We start from the raw sequence: 22,315 nt of genomic DNA on the forward strand, positions 1-22,315 counted from the left end.
ATGCGTTGGCTGGGCATGCGGGCTACGTGAACCAGCCAACGCAGCCTCATCTGTAGAAAGAGCTCACTGATGGGAATGTGTCCAGATCTCTCAAGGATTTACGAGCTCCTCACACAACCCGGCTCGGTTAAATCCAGGATGGATCGCGGGTAGGCTACTATGAATGTTTTTTTTTAACCGGCGCAGATGTTCCTTCAGAAGGCTCCACGTTTCACAAGCATAGATAAGGGAAGGGCATAACTGTGAGCGAGAAGAAATGAAACCACCGCTGCTACCGAACCACGCCGCTTCCCACACACACGCGCGCGCACACACACACACGGACAGATGTTCGGGCGGCTCAGCACGACCGCATTTGTCGCATAAATCTCGGCTTTATTTCGCTGTGAAAGCTTCGGGGCGTTATCAGATTTGGGTTTCGTCTTGTATTCCGCAGGCCCATAATCCGTGCATTACGAATATTGTTGTCATAATCCCCCAAAAAATCCACATCAAAACGCCACCTCTCGGCAACCAACGAGCGCCCGTCCATCCATCCGCCTGACTCCGCCCCGGACCACGAATCGTGATAAAAGCCAGCAGTGGAGAATTAACGTCGCATAGCAGCACACCTGGGCTACAAGTGAGTTTGCTGCGTTGTGAGCGTGCGCTACGTGGTGGGGTTTTTTTTGTCTTCCGGCCACGCCACCCGCTCGTGCGCCGCGCCACCCTTAATAGGTGCTCACTGACAAGCCCTCGTCCACACCTGTGCGAGTAGGCTTTACGCGGGGACCTTTGTCTTCTGTGTGCTACGTGATCACACGCATCCATCCAACTCGCGTCTCGCCACTAAGACGTTTTATAAACACGTGCACGAGACCGTGTCGTGCAGGTAAGTCTCGGTGAACACGTGGAGCTACGCGCGCGCGCACACGCATACACTACTTACGCGATTTACAAGCGCCTGTGTTATCTCACGATACCGTTTCGTTAGTTCGACGAAACGGTATCGTTATATCGTGATTGTCGTTGCTCGTTTCATGAATATGTTTCATTTACTGGACAAGATACGCATTTGCAAATATGATTCCAGTTATAAATGTATACTTATGACCCCCGTGAAATGAGTGCCTCTTTAAACATAGTCCAGAGTTATTGACGGCATGGTCGTTATTATTATTATAAGACGTCATCGTATTCGCAGTTTGGATACTCTAATCACTTAAATATAACGGTCTTCTGTGTCACGGTGGCGTAGTGTTTAGATCGCCGCGCTACGAACTTGGAGTGACATCGCGGATGTCACTGTGTCATGCCGGCCCCAGAGAGGCACGGCGTGCGATGTAGCGACTTAGCGGGCACCACGTGTATGTGGGTGTAGTACCGGCCCTAGAGGGGCTCGGTGAGCACTCATTGGCAGTGCTGGATGGCACCACGCTCTGCGTGCAGTGCCGACCCCTACAGGGTAGGGTGTGAGAGTGCCGGGCATGGGGTTACTCAAGGCCGTGGCACTCTGGTTGACCCCGAAGTACACGTGACCGGTACAGTCTACACAGGGCCGAGATCCTGCTCGAGGGTTCTCGAAGGTGGTCGTGGCTAAGGGCGGAGCCAGCCACGGCCACGGAGGATAGAAGCCGGGTCCTCGAGAGGGACCGGCTGCTGTGGTTATCACAATCTACGTGCCTTTACCGAAAGACCCAAAGAATATCCTGAAGAATCTACGTTCTGCGTCCGAGAAGAGTCACCAAGACGTGGACCTGGACCCAAGCTGGGTTCCTGTCCGTTGTATCTAGGGACCGTCCATAAATGACGTAACGCAGCTGGGGGGGGGGGGGGGGGGTCAGACATTTGTGACGCTGTGTGACGAGGGGGGGGGGGTTGAGAAACGTAACGTCACATCAAAATGCGCAACTTGAAATAAATATAGACAACACGTTCTACTTATATATATTTTTTTATAAATGTTTCCTCCTACAACATCAGAGTGCAGCGGCACATTAAATACGCACTAAAATGACAATAGTTTAAAGCGATATGAAGCATGTTGTATTTTGGGGGGGGGGGCAGAGCTTTGTGACGTCATATTTGAGGAGGGGGGGTTGCTTTTTGTGACGCCTGTGTGACGATGGGGGGGTCAAAAATCGTTCAAAATCGCGTGACGTCATTTATGGACGGCCCCCTACTCCCAGTGTAGTTAGCCTGGTGGTCCACCACCACAGGTTGTTATCTGGTGAAGGGGCAGTTACCCCTTCGTGTTGGTATAAATAAATGTGTTGCCTCCAAAGAGTCCGTCTGCGACTCAGTTGAACCCACTACAAGCCCAACCGACCCGAGTTTGATTCCCACTCGCAGCCAACACCAGTGCCGGGTATCTGAACTAGTCCTGGGATTAGTCCTGGGATTCATCTAGGTCGACTGAGCCCACAATGAGTACCTGATGCGATGCGTAAAAATATACACCAGGGAGACAAAGGCGGCCGGGCGTGGTGCTGGTTACATTACCCTTCGTGTGACGTTCCGGCCTTCTTCGGTGCTCGTTAACAGCATTTGCCCCAACAGTCTGTTGAGGCTGCACGGAGGATATTTTGTCTTTGTGTGTCTTTGTCTTTGATTTGTGCACGCGAGCGCGTCTTTGTGTCCCACTGACAGCTCTGTGCGTCACAAGGCAGTAACATATTGTAAAGTCGCAAGGGTTAGAGAAATAACTCATGGCGGACTTGGAATGCAGTCGGTTGAAGTGCAGTTAAAAAAAAAAACCCTTCGCTTTTAAGTCTCCCGTGCCTACTGGAGGCACTAAACCCATAAGCATTACGACCGCAATGCACAATTACAAAGCTACGCGAATCTCATATCGCGAAATTTGATAACGCGTGTTAAAAAATATCTAAAGGTAGTGGCGATTCCACGTGGCTGGATTCCCGCTTCTCGACAGAACGTAATGCACAGCGCGTGATCGGAGCGAGACGCGTGGAAGCCAACTTGTGAACGATACCCTTGTGGACGACACATTTATTTAGCACAGCGTTCATGTGCTATGAAAAAGGGAACATTGCCCGAAACGTCGCCTATTATGTACGGTTCTTCTTTTATTGACGAACATGTTGAGTTGTTTTTACATTTAGTTCGGATCTATTTAGATACAATTTGTAACTGCTGTAAAGGGTCGAGTGGTGTGGCGCACGGCATTGTGAATTACCGCATAGGACACAAGCCATCTCCCCCTGTTTTAATTCGAAAACTTGGGGATGCGTCCTATAATGTGGAGAATGTGGTCTTCCAGGAGACAAGCGTTTAACACGCGCCCACTATTGTTTCAGCTCATCTGTAAGTTGAAGAATAATACCGAACCAAACGATTGTACGCGCGACAAATGGTTCCTTTATATTCTTGGTTCTTTCGGTAAAGTCACGTAGAAGGGAAACAATAAAATAATAAAAATATAAAATAAAATTCTCACGACGTTTCGACTGCAACACAAGCAATCATCATCAGGTGTGAAAACCACAGCAAATTTTCTTGTTGTGGTTTTCACACCTGATGATGATTGCTTGTGTTGCAGTCGAAAAGTCGTGAGAATGTTATTGTTTTATATTTTTATTATTTTATTGTTTCCCTTCTACGTGACTTTACCGAAAGAACCAAGAATATGAATCCCTGCAGTCACGAAAGCTTTAAATAAAAAAAAGATAGTTCCTTTGGCTGTGTCGTGTGGTGGCGGAGGGGCTTCACCAGTGCCGGATTATCCTAGTCGCAAAAGTTGCTACTACACATGTAACTACTACACATGTAGCTGTAGCTACGACACATGTAGCTACTACACATGTAGCTACTACATAATGCTACGCGCTAAACGCTTTCAAGCTATCAATTCCGGTTCAGTAATTCTGCACTTGCTCTATGACTATAGTACTATACCGCCTTAAACTTTTACGAACGACCGGGTGTTTAAGGTTAGCGATTTGTCATATTATCTGGCTGTATAGCGAATACAATAATACAATGACTTTACCTTGCAAGTTAAAAATGTATGTGTTTTCATGTTTTTTTTCCGGGCCCCTTTATAACATATGCTACAGGCCCCGCACGAGCTTAATCCCCCACTGGTCTTCACAACACACATTTGAACCAGATCGTTACGTGGCCCGTCCCAAAATTCAAAATACGAATCATAACGTTGGCTGCGAAAACCAAACGTTCCTCTCGTCTCTCCCAGTGCCGCAAACTCCTCCTCCTCCTCTTCCGCGTGCAATTATCTTGCCCGGCTGAAAGCGCGAGCAGAGGTCCGTGACCTCCACCTGGAGCCACCATGGAAGATGAAGACGATGATGAGATGGACGAGCCGCGGATGCAGTTGGAGGTCGAGAGCCTCCGGTATCAGCTGGAGTACGCGCGGGAGCTCTCGTCCGTCACCATCCCCGCGTGCGTTCCTTCACTCCCCCGTGCCCTGCGCGCATACACACGCACCCGTGAGCATTCAGTTGCATTGCAACCGACTAGCTTCCGCGTAGACATCTCTTAAGCAGCCGCGCAACCGGTTGCCTACGGTCCAACACTTGGCTTGCTCCGGATTGCTGAAAAGCCAAATCGATTGTCGTGACAACTTGATTTGATTTGTTCGGCCGGATGGTGGAGGGTGTAGCTGAAAATGTATTATCGTGAAAACGAAAACCTATCAAATGAATTTAGTTTGTATTTTGCGAATAATTCAGATAAGTTCATACACCAGACAATGAAAGTCACGTGTTTTTTTATTGACGCGTTACAAGATGTGTCACGAATGTGGATACAAACGTCTGATCAAGTTACTTAAGTATAATCGTTGTCAATGCCATCGTCTGACTGTTCTCCAACACAAGGTGCTGTTGCACTGCTAGCTACATCGGTTCTCAAATTACATCTCTTCCATTCACAACAGCACCATAGTGATATATATATATATTTTTTACAAAGGTACTATTGCTCCTTTAAGTCACCAAGGTGGAAGAGTAGTACAGCGATTTGAGCACTGCACACCGAGACCCGAGTTTGATTCCCGTCCACGGCTAACATCAGTGGCGTGTAATAGACAGTCGTGGGCCTCTCGACTTCACCAACCAGCGAGGGTGATGGTCATGACGTATGGTTAAACAATCCACAACCAACAGTGGGGAGTTGACAAAAGTTGAGCAAATGATCATTTAAATCACATACAGCAATTGCATTTGTTTGAAAATTAAGGATGTTGCCAGTGTTTGCCCGGCAAAGGCAGAACAAGAGTTGGCACGCTCCACCCATCATCGTCAGCCACGGTTTATCCACTGCTGGAGGTATATTGTTTAATCACTTTTTCCAAACTTTATCTGTTCTAACTGCAAACATCGCAAGCAGAAACCCAAAAATAACTGACACATTTCAGGGACTGACTCCTTAAGGATAACGACATAAGGGCCAGGGCCTGCATGCCATAGGGAGTGGCAATTGGAAGGCCTCCTCCTCCCCATGTCGTGTCGGTCATGCGGGTTGTTTGACCATACTTCATCACGCCGGTCAACGCGGGTTGGTGAAGGTGGCTACCCAGGACCTTGCCCACTGATGTTAACCGTGACCGGGAACTGAACTCGGGTCACAGAGTTCACAGTGCACTTGTTTTCGTTTTAATGAAAAACCAAGGGAAAAGAAAGCCCCTCAAGGGGTGCATGTCACATCACGTTGGATTGAAGTTTTCGGCTCGGAGGAGCACTGCCTTGACGGAGGCAGCTGGAGAACATACAGCAGTGTTTCACGAGGATTCTAAATGTCCTGCAAATACCTAAATTCAACACGGTGTTCTACGCAATCAGCCACTGGCCAGTGAGCTGACCTGATAACCTCCGAACGAGCAAGAGCGCTTTTGCTGCAGAGCTTAATCGCAATCTGGTATTACCGGTCGGCTCTTTCCCTATGAACCCCTTCCACAACAGCGTTCATTGTTTGCAACTGGAAGGCCCTTTTGTGAGCAGGACACAAAAAAATAGAGCTCTTTGATTGCGCTTGCAGAGTAAAACGTCGGACATCAAACCGAACGGCACGCGGTAAAGCCAGAAAACAAGTCTGAGAGCGACACGGCACGACCACGGAAAACTACACAAGCATTAGAACACAGAGCAGTGGTGTAACGATAGAACCAATACAGACTTTTATTGTGAAGATCTCGGCTTACACACTAAAAAAAATCAAATACCAGATGTACACGTACACACATACACCATGTACAGCATGTTGCGTGCATGTGTTGTATGCGATTAACGCGGGGGCACGTACGTATGTGTTGAACCTTCTTTCGCAGTGTATGCAGCAGACCGTGGTCATCGGAGGGGTGTGCTGTGTGGGTGTGCTGCGTGGGGACAGTCTGGTGGGCTGGGTGCAGGAGGGGGCAACAACGGACCCCATCCTCAACCCCGAGCTCATGAAGGAAAACCCCTGGGTGGACAAGGGCAAGTGCATCATCCTGTGACCGCGGCACCCCGGGGGCCCGTGTCGCTCAACCGTTTCACAATGACCCCTTCGCTTTCCCTTGTGCGAATCGCTGTTAAGAGTCATGTCAGTCACCCGTCCTGTGATTTTTTTAGAACTATGAACATTAAACAAGGTGTGATGGATGTCAGTATTTTTTTTTACCCGTGATATACACCCGTTGTATTGCATCTGTTATCTTCCCAAATAAAACGTTCACATCTCGTTCCCACACGGTAACGCGTACTGTACTTTCATCCTGGCATCGTTTGCTTCGACCTTTCATATAGCCGCACGTTGGAGAGCAAGGTGAGATGCGCGCATGGATCGGTCCTCGTCGTATTACGAAGGTGATGAAATGTACGAGTTCCACGTCAAACGGTGCTCATCGGTTGTTCACGGGCAGTGGCCTCCGAAGGCAGTCTTCGCCGAGTCCTGCACAAGGCCGGTGTGTGGCCCCAAACAGCCACCCCCCAGACGGAGAATCACGCCCCGGCGACGCCTCCGATAGGCAAAACGTTCACAGGAGGTCCTTCACGTGCAGGTTGCGGCGCACGGCGTTGGAGAAGCCCTCGTTGAAGCGGAACCACACGTCACTGGCACCCACCGCCCTCCCAATGCGCTGCTCGATGGGCTCCGGCACCGGCACGCCGTCCACTGGCACTGCACCAGCCACGTGGATGGGTGACACAGTGAGGATGGTGGGGGGGGGGGGAAGTGGGGGTGGGGTAGCGGCACCGTTAATTAAACGACTGAGGGACAATAGCCAAAATAACAAATACAAACTTTTGTTTAGTCTCTCGGGTCCATTGGCATTCCAGTTAAATATCCATCCCAGGAGTATTTTTTTTTACCAAGTAAACTCTAAGCTGGTTTCAGCCTTCTGGGTCTCATCAGCAAAGTCAATATTTTGATGTATATATTGAGACGCGGAACAGATACTTGCTTATATATGCTTATACCGATAATCCTCCAACAACACCGCAATATACTTTTTGTGTTGCATAGGGCTGTAGTTTAGTTGCGAGCCCACTGGCCAATGACATCTGGTAATCCCCATCAAGCAGCATTTGTGAACAAGCCTGACTACACACGTATAATGCTCCACAACAACAATGCATTATGAGTTTGAAAAATAAATACAATGGCTAGACAGCAAGCGGCACCCTCGTCATGTAGGAATGTTGCACTTTTTTTGCACCGTACGTAGCCAACCGTGCTAATTGTCATGTGCGGCTTGCAACGAGTGAGCGAGGTGACATAGGTGTGGAGCTGCGGATGCAGTGTGAGGTCGGGAACCACCTGAAACTGCCAGCGCTGGCTCCCGTCGTGCCACAGGGCGGCCGAAGAAATCTGTCTCGGGCTGGGGTGGGAGCGGGGAACAATGCACGCACGTCCAGGAAAGGGTCAACTCAAAGATGTGTGGGTGGAATGTCATCCAGCAGTGCAGTGCCATGTAAAGTAAAAATGAGTCCGACTCAGACCATCATCACCGCAATCCCTCTAGGGGTTGACAAGAACAGGTACCAATTTTGATTTAAAGCTTTCGTGACTGCAGTAATTCATATTCTTAGCTCTTTCGGTAAAGTCACGTTGAAGGGAAGCAATAAAATAATAAAATATATATAAAACAATAAAAATTATCACGACGTTTCAACCAAACGACCGTTTGTGTTATGGTCGAAACGTCGTGAGAATTTTTATTGTTTTATATATATTTTATTGTTTCCCTTCAACGTGACTTTACCGAAAGAGCTAAGAATATAGGTACCAATTTGTGAGACATCAATAGTGTTTGACTTATGGAGAGACTGGTCACGTTCACAGGCATGTGGAATTTCGACCACTGGCTTGGGACTGCCAATAGTGATGACTTTCACCGCATTATAAATTGAGTAGGGAGACACATTGATTTTTTTAATCAATTTGTTGCTGCAGGTTTGAAATATACCATGTGCCCTCCTCCTATTCTGCCCCTACGTTCCCCCAGATCCCCCCCCCTTTGCAAAGGAGCAACACCCGTTAATAAGTCAGAGGTAACGATTGATTGGGAATGCTGCCGTGGTGTAACAGTTAACACTGCACTTGTAATCCAGAGGTCGCCAGTTCAATCAATTTCTCTGCGTGGCAGTTGAAACAATGGTGCAAATTTCTTAAATCCCCCCCCCCCCCCACTTCTGTCCACCCAGCAGTATGACACCACCATCGACCGGCAGGGGGTGTGTGGTGGGTAATGTGTGGCTAATTCCACCTCTTCCCAGATGTCTCGCCAGCACGGTAGCGTAGGCCAAACACTCCCTCGAGGGAATGCCTAGAGCTCCCTCGAGTGGAGGTGGTTCCGACAGCAGCGGCGTGAGCGAGCAATTGAAGGGCTGCACTGCACGGGCGACCGGTTGCCTTACCGGTGCCAACTTGTCGTTCACGACGATACTGCGAAGCGAGTGCTCCAGGCGCTTCTGGTGGTTCTTGGGTCCCGCTGTCTGTGCCCTGGTCCCGTCCCGACGCTGGGGGGGGGGGGTGGAGAAAGGACGAAGTATGAGTTCAGTTGAACAAGGGCAGCACACGTAGACGGGCGAGGAACTGTGGCGCTCAGCAGAACCGCTCGGAAAAAAACATTACTTTGTGCCGCGTGGCTTATCGCATTTCGCTTCACGTGTTGTTCGGCATGATGTCGGACAGCAACACACGGTACAATCTAAAAAAATAAACACACTTTGGAGAGCTAAACAGTGGTTTGGCCGATCAGTAGCCCTAACCCTCTTCCCCAACCACAACCCAATCTTTGCAATATACAATTGCTATAAAGCATTAGGCATCAAACGCTACGTAAATTGTAATCGATTACAGTATTTAGGACTGTGCTAATTATTTGGTGAATCAATGTAATAACTATGCTTTGGGGTGAACAAAACCACGCAAAACGAGACAGTAAGCGATATACAAAGAAGACGGGAAATATTTCATTTAAAAAAATAATCGGCTCTTGACGTGAAGCATGACCCAGAATTACATTCCAGCAAGTCAACTGGCAGTGTGGCGAGTTACATGGCTATTGAGTATTAATAGTTCATGTATCACTGATTAGGATCAACCTGTGTGCATAACAATACATTATTTATGACTTTCAGATATAATATGCAAATGTGCGATTAGGCTATTGGAAATATAAAGAGCAAACGAGATAGACAAAACAAACGAGATGCACAATACAAACCAGACGGACAATACAAACCAGACGGACAATACAAACGAGGCAGACAATACAAACGAAACAGACAATACAAACGAGACAGAACAATACAAACGAGACAGACAATACAAACCAGACAGAACAATACAAACGAGACAGACAATACAAACGAGACAGACAATACAAACGAGACAGACAATACAAACCAGACAGACAATACAAACGAGACAGAAAATACAAACGAGACAGACAATACAAACGAGACAGAACAATACAAACGAGACAGACAATACAAACGAGACAAACAATACAAACGAGACAAACAATAGAAACGAGACGGACAATACAAACGAGACAGACAATACAAACGAGACGGACAATACAAACGAGACAGACAATACAAACGAGACAGAACAATAGAAACGAGACAGACAATACAAACGAGACAAACAATACAAACGAGACAGACAGACAATAGAAACGAGACAAACAATAGAAACGAGACAGACAATACAAACGAGACAGAACAATGCAAACGAGACAAACAATACAAACGAGACGGACAATACAAACGAGACGGACAATACAAACGAGACGGACAATACAAACGAGACAGACAGACAATAGAAACGAGACAAACAATAGAAACGAGACAAACAATAGAAACGAGACAAACAATAGAAACGAGACAGACAATAGAAACGAGAGAGACAATACCAATGGGACAGACAATACAACGAGACAGACAGTACAAACGAGATGGACAATACGAACGAGACAGTGCCAACTGGGTACTCAATAACCACTCTGGAATCTAATCGTGACCCACGCCCATAACCAAACCCACGAGGGCCCCCAAATCAGTTCTGATTAACGGACGCAAAGTAGTTATTTTCAATGCAGTCGCTCTCTCAACTTAATCGATTGTATCATTGATGAGATCTGTCAGAGGGACACAAATGGAAATTAAACAATCAGAATGTGTATACAAGGTACAGCTATTCAAATGGGAACGGAAGAAACATTGTAAATGACAGCATGATGATGTGTTTGTGGAAAATGAACTGGGCCAAATGAAGAACTCTTAAAAAAATGTTTTTTACCGGGTAAGACTCACTGAGCTATTAGTGCTCTTTCAGAAGCGACATGGCCACAAGTGAAAGCACTACGAAGTAGCTATCACGTGGAATTGTATAGCAGCCAAGTACTCTGCAACCTCTTACCCCTAATCCATAACAAATACTTGAATCAATGCATGCCACCACCTGCTGTCACATATGACGGAATGGCAGCCCAACGAGGGAATAGGTCCAAGAGCACGTCTACTGTGGAACCGGAGGGACGCAAAAGGGCGATTGTAACTATGCGTGAACATGAGGAATGGTGACGGCTTGGGGATTCTTTGATACAGCAGTGGATAGACCGTGGCTTATGATGAAGAGGCCCAACTCCCCAACTGGCTTTGTGAGGCAAATGTTCAATTGCTCAATTGCCAATTATAATTGCAACTGGGACTTACCCGGTACTGCTTTGGTTGACATCACGGATTAAGGGTTATGTTTAGAGATAAAAGCCAAGCTGAAGTGATTACATTAAAAGTTATGGATTAGGGGTAAGAGGTTGTAGAAGGGAGGTTAGGGGTCACTAAATGGAGTGCTGGAGGTAGGGATTATGGGCCAGTGGCCAGGATTAGGAGGCGGGGGAACGGGGATCATGGTCAAGGATCAGGGCTCGAGCCAGGAGTAGTGAACGAGGGGCAGCAGGGATGTATGTATGTATGTACGTTGAACTTCTTTGGCATGGACGAGATATATGGCAGAGATGTGATGGTGGCAGGGATGCGACGGTAGCAGGGATGCGACGGTTGGAAAGGATGCTACGGTGGCAGAGATATAAGAGTGACCGTGTCAGAAAAGCGCGAGCGGGCAGTGGCGGAGATGGGCGTGCGCCTCTCACCTCAGTCGAGTTGCGTGCGATCGCAGCGGCCTCTGTGCGCCGCACCCGCTCCAACTCCACCTCGCGCGCTATCAGCTGCCGCATCTGGTATGACAGCTGCTTGCGCTGGGGCAGGCTCGGGTAGCGTGCCACCGCCTCCATGTTGCTGCGCATGCACCGACAGGCACGGAGATAAATCGATGGAATCGGTGTGAGCTTGTTAGGACGTGGTAACAGGTCGGTAAACAAGGCGTGCGTGCGGCGTCAAAATTAACCAACCGTTTTGGAAATTCGGAAAGATAACAAAATGTTTAACTATTTCAAAAATAAATAAAAATGTTATTTAGTTTTCCGGGTAAGCATCGCTGAACACCCTTTATACAGCAGCGGTCGGGAGGCCCAAGGTCATGGCATAGAGCCAGCACCGCTGAGATGCTGGGTTCGAATCCAGGCGGTCGCCTGTGATTTTTACCATCTTCTCAAGTGTAGAGTTGATGGTCACAGGCCCCGGCCCAATTACTTCAGAAAAAAAATCCATCATGCTATATTTGTTCTGCACCTAATTTGTCTGAATGTCAGCTCTGAGAATTAAATATTAGTTTGACTGTCATGTCACAAACAAATGGGTAACGGCTTCCTTCAACTGTGTGGACCAGAGGTCACATGAAAGAGTCTTTGAGGCAGCTCTGATATCCGCTTCAGTGGGATGCTCTCTAATACTAAGGGCTGCACTGCTTTGAGAAATATCTGAATGTTTATCAAGGTGAGAACTCAAGTGACCAGGGTGAGTCTCATTTTCAAGAGTGACCTGGTCTCATGATGTGACACCAAAAAGCACAATCAGTATAAAATTAGGGGAAAAAGAGAAAACTCTTCTATATGATGGGTTCTGCGGAAAGATGACTGGCCAATCCATTTTAAGAAATGTTCCCCATCTGGGAGGACTCTTAATAAAGAGTTCCCAGACCCCCAACTCTAGCGCCACGCACACACAAAAAAGACACCACACCACTGAGCACAATAAGACGTTCCTCAATTATCCCAACACAACCCTGTGAGGGTTAAAACACCACATTCTCGCTAGCAGGACAAAGCCATCGCCTGCGAGTCCAGACGAGCGAGAGTAATTGTCACAACCCAACGGGTTCCTGTACGCGCCATCACCTCACAGCTTTTTTTTTTTTAAATCACAGTTGCTGAGCACGGGCCCAAATGGTCCCCAAAAAACTGCAAGCGGCCAGCAACAAAGAGCACCGTTGGCAGCGTAATAGACGAAGAGCGAATGCATTTCTTGATATCGGCAAGGGTATAAGGACTTGGGTAAAGAGACGGTGGGGGGGAATTTAAAATTCGAGCGGTTCGAGGGAAGAAGCAGACAGAAGAAACAGTCAGCGCCGTAGACCGAATCCTCAGGAAGGAAGTTCACGGGAATGGTAACCACAGTTGTAGTGATACGTAGACGACTGACTGCAGCTGAGCGAGTGAAGGCAGTGAGAATCAGCGAGCGCTGAACCTTCAACGAGCCCGATCGCTTCACGGCGTTCCGGGTACGGCGCCGGCATCGGCGCCACCAGCGTGGCTCCTGTTGGCCAGCTCGGCCCCCTCGTTGAGCACGAGCTGCTGCATGTGCGCCGGCATGTAGAGGAAGGTGTAGATGAGCAACAGCACCAGCAGTGCAGCGGCAAGCGGCAGGCCCCAGTCCGTGATGACAATGGGCTCCTGGCACCGTGCTTGGAACATGCCGCGGCGTGCGCGGCCCCGCGCGCAGCGGATACCTTGCCGAGGATGCGTCTCAAGTCGCCGGCTCTTCGGGGGGGTTTAGCTAAACGCGCCAGCGGCTCAGATTGGATCGAGCGGTAAACGAGCGCTTACATTAAGATGCAAAACGGCAGCATGGTTTTCCGAGAACGGGCCACGGTTTTCTAATAAAGAAGGTTTTTTTGTTTCTCGATTGCCGCCGCTGCCATTTTTCGCTGCTCTTCGTGGACTTCTGACAAACCGATTTGACGAGGGTGAATAGCGGAAAGTAACAAAAGGCGGCACTACGAGTGGGTATCTGCAAGCACGAATGCTGACTTCAACTGATGGGCAGAGTGAGAGCTGCCTCAATTCGTGACTCTGGCTGCGCTTTTAAGTCAAAACAGCACATGCACCGACACAAGTATACACGCACACCTTCTTCATACACACTGCCACAGCATTACGACGGAAATCCCCATGCGAAATGAAGCATTTCAGCAGCCCCGCCGTGAACAACGTCTTTTCTCTTCTCCTGAAGACAAAGGTCGAGCTGTCAGGAGGGACGGAAGGCTGCTGGCTGGACCCAAGTCTCCACACAGTTGAAGATTAATCCAACGTGCTGTGGCCACGGTCGCATGAGACAACGAAGAGTCAGGATATCTCTGCTTCAAATGAAACATCGATGGATTTTAGTAGAAATATATTTGCCGGTGTCGGTTTAGCTGCTTTTTCCCGCTCTCCATCTGAAGCGCTAAGATCCCTCTCTTCCCGTCCGACGGATTAACACTGCTCGTGAAAATGTCCTTTATGTAAGGTATTCCCTCTCCCTCCCGTCGTCTCTCTCCGTCAGTCGTACACACACGTGCACATACACGCGAGGGTAATCTGGCACATGTGAGTGCGCATACGCACGCACATGCTTTTCCGTGACGAGCCATCGTCGAAACAATCTGTTGGTGCGCACGTGGCGGCAGCTTGTGTCGCCCATAAACCCAAATGACATCCACGGGACAGAACGTGGGGCCCGCGCTCGACTTCCGCCGTCACGCCAACGGTGCCGCTTGTGTCATGTACGCGAAGACCAGGGTGGCAAAGACGGAAAGGGGACATGACACCATTTTTAAGTGAGTGTAAGATGGGAGGAGTGGTGAGAGGACAAGAAGAATTGACACTTCATAGTTAGGGTCAAGGGCATATCCCTTCAGCGGCAATCTCTGGAGAGGGCGGCCCCAATGGCGAGTGACCTTCCATTGCCACAGCCGTCACTTCCCCACTCGCATGGTTAATTCCACACCAAGGTGACGACTGGCAGAGGGAAAGGTTTGCTCGTGTTATTTTTATGGCCCGTAAAGCACCAAATCATTCGTAAGAGAGGGCCCCGTATAAAGCTCGCAATACCCCACACACATTTTGCTGCCACCTGCCGCTCCCTTCTGCCTCCCATCCTAATCCTCTTCCATTTCCACCCGAAGACTTGAGCGTTTAAACGCCGTATTTCCTTCAGCGAATCAACGCTGGGATTAAGCGGGTGCGTTTCGCTGTTTGCGATCACTCTCTGCATGAGTCACGGCTCATGGCTTGGCAGGTCACAACAAACGCAGCCCCCCCGCCCCCCCTAAAATGTTGCTGCCACTATCTGCTTCAGGCAACCTGTGGTCCGGATTAACATCAAATTCCCAGAGCCCAGGATTCAAGAGCAAAAATAACCTTTTAGGGAAATTGCTCGGATCACAGCAGCCAGAGGGGGGCCTGTGAGCCAATGGGTTGGGCTCCACAATGGGGGGGGGGGGCAGCAAAGCATGGTGACCTCCCTCGACGCTCCCGCCCTCCCATTTTTAGCTGGGGAAAATCAGTCGTTTAATTAACGATGAACTTTAATAGATGCCTTTTATTGTTGTCGATTACACGGGCCCCTTTAAAAATGGTGGCCGCCCCCATACACCCTGCCCAGCGTAACAACGCCGATGGTGTCAACAGGGCCCACCCATCACCTCCAGTTCCGCGATACACACGGGAACAGAGACTTCTAATTGTCAGAGCAATTGTTTGCTTAAATAATAATCGGAGGGCCCAGTTCTACTTCCACCGGTACGCTCCACGTATGTACGTTGCACACCGTATAACCGCAGACCACACCGTCCACAACCTCACGCACGTGGTTTCGATACAAGAGCCCTCTCCGTCTCAATCGAAATCGACAATCTTTGCTGCCAACAGCAGGATTCAGAGGACACTTCCGTTGGATCTTCCCGACATCCGTAGAAGACGATGTGGGGACAGGTAGCGGCTTCCCACTTCCCGCGCTCCGCACAGCCGAATGCGACCCTGAATTCGCTGACGAGCGCCGCATACGGCACCTGTCCCTTGCCTCCATCGTGATCGCGGCAGGCAGCACCTCACACAGAGGCAGTGGGCGCTTCATTTCGTTACACTTAAAAGCTTACTCTCAATATGCAGATGTCGCAGATATGGAGGAGTTTATCCAAATGAAATGGAAATTTGTTCTTCACTGTTTTTTTTATTTTGGTGGTCGGGGGAAGGGAGGGTTGGCTGAAGAGAGGCAGGCCCACTCAAGAATTTGGGTAAAAAGGGGCTTAAAATTGACCAGAGAAAGCAGGGACAGATTATGAGCGTTGGAAAGCACGAGGGGGTTCATGTTGCACCCACCAACCCGTGCGATTATTGCTGCTTTGGAAAGTCCATCCGCTTAGCGTTAATTTTGAACGTATTTAGAGCGGGGTCCGAAAAACAACCATAAAGTTAAATCTGTGAAATATGCATCACGCCATTGTGTTTTTAAAAAAAGCAGTGCCACTCCATGAGTTTTCGCAGTCGTGTTGTACAGCTCTCCGATGGGTGTTTATTTTCTCCTGGCTGTACCCATGTGTTGTTTGAAATTATGTCCGATGTTTTTGCCCCACATTCTGGGAGCCTCTTCAGGAAGCGAAATGAGCGGTGCTATCTAGGAAGGATATGAGCTCCTTGATCCAGTTCCTAAAGTAGCTCCCAGAAAGTTCAGCAAAAAGTCGGACATCATGCCGAACAACACGTTACAATCCGAAAACACATGCGAGAGATCTTATATAACGGTTTTCATAAATCTTGAGCCGCGAGTGTTTAAGCACGTTGTGCGTGTGTGCTGTGGTTAGCGCGCAGCGCTACAAATCTGGCGACCCGAGTTCGATTCCCGCTCACAGCCAACACCAGTGACAATTAATTATCTGAACCGGTAACGGGCCTCCCCTAGGTCGACTCAGTCTCCAAATGAGTACCTGGTGTGGTGTGTAAACATCGCCACTGGGGAGACGAAGGCTGTCGGGCGTGATGCTGGCCAACCACCCCTTGGTGTGCTGTGCTGGCCTTCATAGGTATTTTCTAACAGCACTTGGCCCAAATGTCTGTTGAGGCGACCCGGGGGATCTTTGTATTTGTCTGTGTGCCACTGGGTAGCGGGGTGGTTGCCGCACTGCAATACAAACTTGGCAACCCGAGTTCGATTCTCGCTCACGACCAATATCCGTTACAAATATCCAAACTGGTCTTGGGCCTCCCTTCGATCGACTCGGCCTTAAATGGGGAGAATAAAGCGCCCAGGCGTTGTGCTGGCCACCCCCCCCCCCGCCCCCCACTCTGTGTGCTGTGCCGGCCTTCATAGGTGCCCGCTAACAGCACTTGCCCCCAACAGTCTGTACAGGCTATATAGGGGGGGGATCTTTGACTTTCTTGTGTACCGCGCACCACTCACGGGTCGAGCAGGTAGGTGTACTGTCCGTCCTGCGTGCGTTCCTGCCGGTAGGTGAGGTTGTATGCGAGCATGGTGGCCACCAACTCGGACAGCTGCTGCTTCTCCCGAGCACTGTACAGCTGCGTGTTCACCTGCCAGGGAGTGCGGCGACAACAACAGTGAAGACGGCAGAATGACGCTGGGGTTTTATAACCGTAGCCATTTGCTATTAACAGTCACAAAACTGTGACGTCTTAACATTTTGTCCTAGCCAAGACGAAGGCAGAGTAAAAAATATACATTTACAGTCATCTGTCAATCCACTGCTAGATGAAGCCCCCTACTCCCACACACCATGTTGAGCGTAGTTCTTTGATCCCCTTTCCACTGGCCAGTGCGGTGCCCTCACAATACAGGTGGTTTTCCACTGGCTTTCAACCGAGCCAGGACCAAACCGTGCTATGCTGGCCTCAAGCAGGGCCAGGTGGGCAGGCCTAATGACAGCGTTCATTGCATTGCGTGTTATGTCACCGCATCATCTACATCCGTCTCGAGTTCTGCAGCAGAAACAACAACATGGCACCTCGGCACGGCTGCAGCGTGGCTTGGTCGTGCGTGGGGACTATTTGGTTGCGGTGACTCACGGGCCGCATTTTGGGCGAGACGATGTCGAGGATGAGGCAGAGGGAGTCGAGAATGAGGGCGAGGGCTGGCACGTGGGTTCTGATGTGTGCCGACGCCTCCCCGATCATGCTCGTCACCAGGTTCTGCGACAGCGCCAGCTTCCTCTGCATCTACTCCACCAGACACGTGCCACACATTAATTTGTATGCACACGTGCATACACATGCACCACACATTCATACGTATGCTTATACATAAGGTCAACAAGACAAGAATAGCTGTTCCCCACGTTTTAATAAATCAAGCATAGGCGATATTAGATGTCATTAAAATGACGCCAACGTGATGACACTTCTGATGAGAAAAGCACAGAAGTGACGCGGTGGAAGTAATGTTACTTCTTGTGACATCACACTTTTGGATGACCACCGCTGCTTGGGGCCTCTGCACTGAGCAGCCATCGCTTATCCACACTCCTCTCTAAACTCCGGTCACCGCAGCTCCCCCCAGCCAACAGACACAGCACAAGACTGTACTGTCGGCAGTTGTGTGTCGTATGCGCAAATGACGAAGCTGATGAACAACATCGATTGGCCTTCGTCACCCACCAGCAGCGGCCGGCAACATCACATAATCGAGGGAGAATGCGAGCTGCTCCATTCGTCATCCTGAAGAATCTCTCAGCAAGTGGAGTAAAACGTTGGGACATCACGCCAAAACAACAAATCCGAGCGCTGTTCCCCACCTCTACCTCCCTCTCTCTCTTGGCTATCGGACGGCTGCGCACCTCGAAGTTGCTGTTGGGGTAGTTGAGGCGTGGCGGCGAGTTGGTAGAAAACAGGAAGTGGAATGCGACGGCCACGAAGGGCAGGTAGCGCATTAGCACGTAGTTCTGGCCACGGACGATGGAGCAGCTTGCTAGGTCCTGGAAGCAGAGCCACTCGGTGCCCAGGCACACGAGCTCCATGCGGGGGTCCTTGACGCGCGCGGCCAGGTAGTTCTCAAACAGGCCCTGCACGCGCGCAAAACGGCGTACGACGCCGGGTTTAAGGGGAGTCCGCCAAGGATGCCTTCTGCTCGGACTCGCCGGTGGACGGGCGTAGGTCCCGCTAAGGGGCGTGTTTTACCGTCGCTCACCTGCGTCAGCTTCTCGTACTCTCCGTTGGCGGAGACGAGGTGAAGCAAGCTGTGGAATCGGGCGGCGCCTGTGCTCATCGTGGCGCGCCCCTCTGTGGGGCCCACGCCGACCTCCCAGGGCGCAGTGGGGAACAGCTCACCGGCAGCGTCGCGACTCACCCGCTTTCTGTACATCACGCCACCACCGCCGCCACCATAGCAACGTCGTCAACAACAATTTAACCCGTAGGCTTTAGCGACCAGTATTATTAATAGAGGCTTTTTTGTGTAAGATCGCTTAAACATAAGCGTGTCATTATCGCCACCACCACCCGATACAGCTAATTAGTGAGGTTTATCATGTAAACTATTTTTTTTATACCAGGTAAGTCCCACCCAACTACATAGCTCTTTTTCAGAAGTGACCTGGCTATCAAAAAATGATAGCTCAACGAAAGTGGCTTATCACGTGCAAATTTATAGCAGCCAAATACTCTAAAACATGTTTCTAAATGTGCAGGGAAAAACCGGAGGACCTGGATAAAAATCCATGCGACCACGGGAAGAACATACACAAGCGTCATGGACGGGACCAAACCCACGACTTCTTGTATACCGGGCGAGGTAGTTAACATCTCGCCACCGTGGCGTCCATGTGCCAGTTAGTTACTACTTCAGCATACCTGTCTGTTGGACAGTAAACCTGAAACATTTACAATTTGAGTACGACGTTTTGCTGGTAATTACAACCAGCTTCATCAGGCGATTTTGCCTTTGTCATCAACAACGATAATCGCCATCCTACTGAAACCAATAACAATCACCGCCAACACCGCGACCACCACTTCGTACTTTTTGATAGCCCCTAATGGAGACTTGCCTGCTTACATTCAAAGCGGACACCAGACTACAAACGTACGTAACGCAGAGGAAAGCGTGGAGCAATGAACGTTGGTTTGGGTTCGTTGTTGGGTGGCGCAGTGGCCAGACTAGGGGGGGAGGGGATCGCAATCTATATAAGGCTGGAAGTTCAAATGAAGGTTTCGGAGGTTGATTCAGCCCATAACTCCTGCGGTTGAACTAAATACAAGTATCGCTTTGTGGGGAAGGCAATGGTGGTTGACCGAAAGACTCGCCTGCATCATAGAAATGTGGAATTACCACCACTGGATCAAGTATGGCCCCGTGCCATTTTGAGAGGGGAAACCTTGACCAGTTTTTACAGTTTTTGGGATTACGGGCAGGGTTGTTGTTGGGGGTCTTGGTTCGTGGTTGAGTGTTGGCTGCTTGGGCTTAGCGTCGGTGCACAGCGAGCGGTTAGCGTTGGGCAGACCTGATGGTCAAGTACCATTGTGATTGTGAAAATCGTAGTGAAATGCAATGATACTGCAATTGTATTTTCATATAACAACGCTGCAGTTTAAATTGTAAAAATAATAATAGTAATAAAATTGATAATTATAATAAAAAAACACAAGATCCCTGGGTTTAATCTTTCACGAAGCTCAGTCCACCCTAAATCGCATCCGCAAAAACCATGGCAGATGCGGGTACCTGATGCATAAATGTAAAATTAAAAACTCTCCAGTAGTGTGTGACTGTGGTCATCCAGAACAGACCGTACAACATATAACGAGGCAACGCCCGACCCACAAGTAGGAAGGAGACATTGCAGCAATGATACACTCCGCTGCTACTCCTGACGCAGGTTATCTGGCTTGACCACCTGAATGTGAAATTGCAGTTGTTGCTCTGCAGCCACATGAAAGAAGAAGAATAAAACTGAGCCCAGGTCTGGTCCCGGTGGGGGTGTGTGAGAGGAGCACACCGCTGTGGCCGAGGCAGCCGGAAGATCTCCTGCCACACTGGGAAGAGCCCCTTGGTCTGGTCTTTGAGGCCGATGCTCAGGGACTGCACGGTGTGAATGTTCAGCTCACTCTGCCGCCGGCCCTGCAGGAACTGCACACGCAAAGACAAACTATAGGAGGGAAGGGCAACGAGCTGGAGGGAAGGGCGGGGAGCAGGAGAGAAGGGCAGTGAGCTAGAGGGAAGTACGGCAAGCCAGTCAGGCTCACCTGCAGGGTGTTGATGCATGAGCGGATGTCGTTCTCGGTTTTCTCACAGAGAGCCAGGAGCACGCCCATGTCCACGTGGAGGCCCTGCAGGCTCGAGATCTGGCCTCGCCCAGAGAAACGCAACACAAAGCAGGAGGCACACAGAGGCAGTTGGCCTACCATGGCGTGCTGCAAAGGGACAGCTCCCAATGGAAGTCCCCTGCCGCCTGGTGCCTCGGGGTGTAACGCATGGGAGTCGTAGAGTAAGCATTAAGCGATGACGATGACGACGATGACCAAAGTGGGTGTCTGTCATGGCGCTATGTTTCCGGGTACCTCGAGGAGTCTCTGTGCGAGTCGCGATGGCATGGTGGGCGGGAAAGCGAGTGTGAGCGCCTGCTGCCTGAGCGGCCTCAATGCAGGTGTATACCTGGGTGACAAAAACACAATGATCCCCCACAGACACACAGACCATTGGGGCTCGTGCTGTCGGCAAGCACCTATGAAGGACAGCACGGCGACACAGAATCACAATTACAAAGATCCTCCGCATGTAGTCATTCAGACTTTATTAGTGATCGCACATTAAGGCCAGAATGGCACATGAGGAGGTACTGTGGTTCAATCAAGTACCACACCAAACTGTCTTTGTCACTCCCACTAAGTGGATGTTCAAAACCCCGAGACAACGCAAGCTGTGTGGGCGGGACATGCGACCGCCGCCCACTCACAGATCGTTGCAGATGCAGATGATGGGCCTGAGCAAGAGGCCTCCCTCTTTCTTGCGCCGTCGGCCCCCTGTAGCTGCTCCCCCGGTCTCCTTGGTGTCCTTCCGGTTCACGAGGGTCAGGAGGGTGGTGATGGCCGCCTGAAATAGCGTGCAAAGGAGCGGAGGTTCTTTAAGCTCACTTTGCCACGTTGGAGCATTTCACTAGGGCAAATAAGGGCATATGTACTGATTTAAAACCAGCCTATGATTTGGTCTGTCACAATTCTGAAGGTCGTGACTAGATTCCAGAGTAACACTACAAATAATTTGATTGATACATATGATCAACGCGTTGACACCTGCCTCATAAAGAAACGAATGGCAATGCTCTCAAGTTCGCATCTTATCCTCACGACTAGGAAAATGGAATCCAAGGAAAAATAATTTCGACGCACAGCGTAGAAACGTCGTGTGCGACAGAACGCGGGAAATCCCCTTCCCCGAGCTGTCAAACCCTGCAGCGTCTCCCAGTGTGCGTGCGTGCAATTGAGCGGGCAAGGTGAGTGCGGTGCTCACCAAGGGCGCCCCGTCCACCTCGTCGATGACGAGGCAGTTAGGCCGCTCACTCGCACCCAGCACCGACTTCATCTGCGTGGCCGCCTCAATGCGCGTGCGGAACACCTCGGGGCTCCGGTCGTCGCTGGGAACGGCGTGTAAAGCAAACTCACCCTCAGGGGTGTACACTGAAGTCATTGATTAATTACACCAGCGCA

At 49.8% G+C, this 22,315-nt stretch overlaps 2 protein-coding genes across 6 annotated transcripts in view; one reads left to right on the top strand and one right to left on the bottom strand.

Annotated features, from left to right (window-relative positions):
• Positions 1-6,684, top strand: LOC116951541 (guanine nucleotide-binding protein G(I)/G(S)/G(O) subunit gamma-13-like). Of its 4 annotated transcripts, none has more exons than XR_004404251.2 (3): positions 1-622; positions 4,193-4,398; positions 6,284-6,684. XR_004404251.2 is itself a non-coding variant. In XM_076073714.1 (3 exons), exons 2-3 carry the CDS (start codon positions 4,286-4,288, stop codon positions 6,449-6,451), a joined length of 219 nt encoding a protein of 72 aa, XP_075929829.1. In that variant the 5' UTR covers positions 629-871; positions 4,193-4,285; the 3' UTR covers positions 6,452-6,684. The 4 variants fall into 4 exon arrangements, 1 of the variants encoding a protein (XP_075929829.1); XR_012946741.1 differs by having other exon boundaries at positions 34-622; positions 4,249-4,398; XR_004404250.2 differs by lacking the exon at positions 1-622 and adding an exon at positions 629-871 and having other exon boundaries at positions 4,249-4,398.
• Positions 4,710-22,315, bottom strand: part of CHTF18 (chromosome transmission fidelity factor 18) — a 26,851-nt gene continuing 9,245 nt past the window's right edge. For both annotated transcript variants that reach the window (XM_032970135.2, XM_032970136.2), the window contains exons 11-23: positions 22,119-22,242; positions 21,565-21,701; positions 21,170-21,263; positions 20,855-20,953; positions 20,608-20,738; positions 18,801-18,966; positions 18,451-18,675; positions 17,684-17,833; positions 17,061-17,191; positions 11,597-11,741; positions 8,853-8,954; positions 7,753-7,813; positions 4,710-7,113 (exon numbers count right to left, since the gene is read on the bottom strand). In XM_032970135.2, coding sequence (XP_032826026.2) covers positions 6,971-7,113; positions 7,753-7,813; positions 8,853-8,954; positions 11,597-11,741; positions 17,061-17,191; positions 17,684-17,833; positions 18,451-18,675; positions 18,801-18,966; positions 20,608-20,738; positions 20,855-20,953; positions 21,170-21,263; positions 21,565-21,701; positions 22,119-22,242 — 1,708 coding nt within the window. In that variant the 3' untranslated portion in view covers positions 4,710-6,970. The remainder of the gene's footprint in view (positions 7,114-7,752; positions 7,814-8,852; positions 8,955-11,596; positions 11,742-17,060; positions 17,192-17,683; positions 17,834-18,450; positions 18,676-18,800; positions 18,967-20,607; positions 20,739-20,854; positions 20,954-21,169; positions 21,264-21,564; positions 21,702-22,118; positions 22,243-22,315) is intronic.

The sequence above is a fragment of the Petromyzon marinus genome, chromosome 43 (assembly GCF_048934315.1).
Source record: "Petromyzon marinus isolate PM22_M1 ecotype Great Lakes invasive population chromosome 43, UKy_Petmar_22M1.pri1.0, whole genome shotgun sequence".
Classification (NCBI taxonomy): Eukaryota; Metazoa; Chordata; class Hyperoartia; order Petromyzontiformes; family Petromyzontidae; genus Petromyzon; species Petromyzon marinus.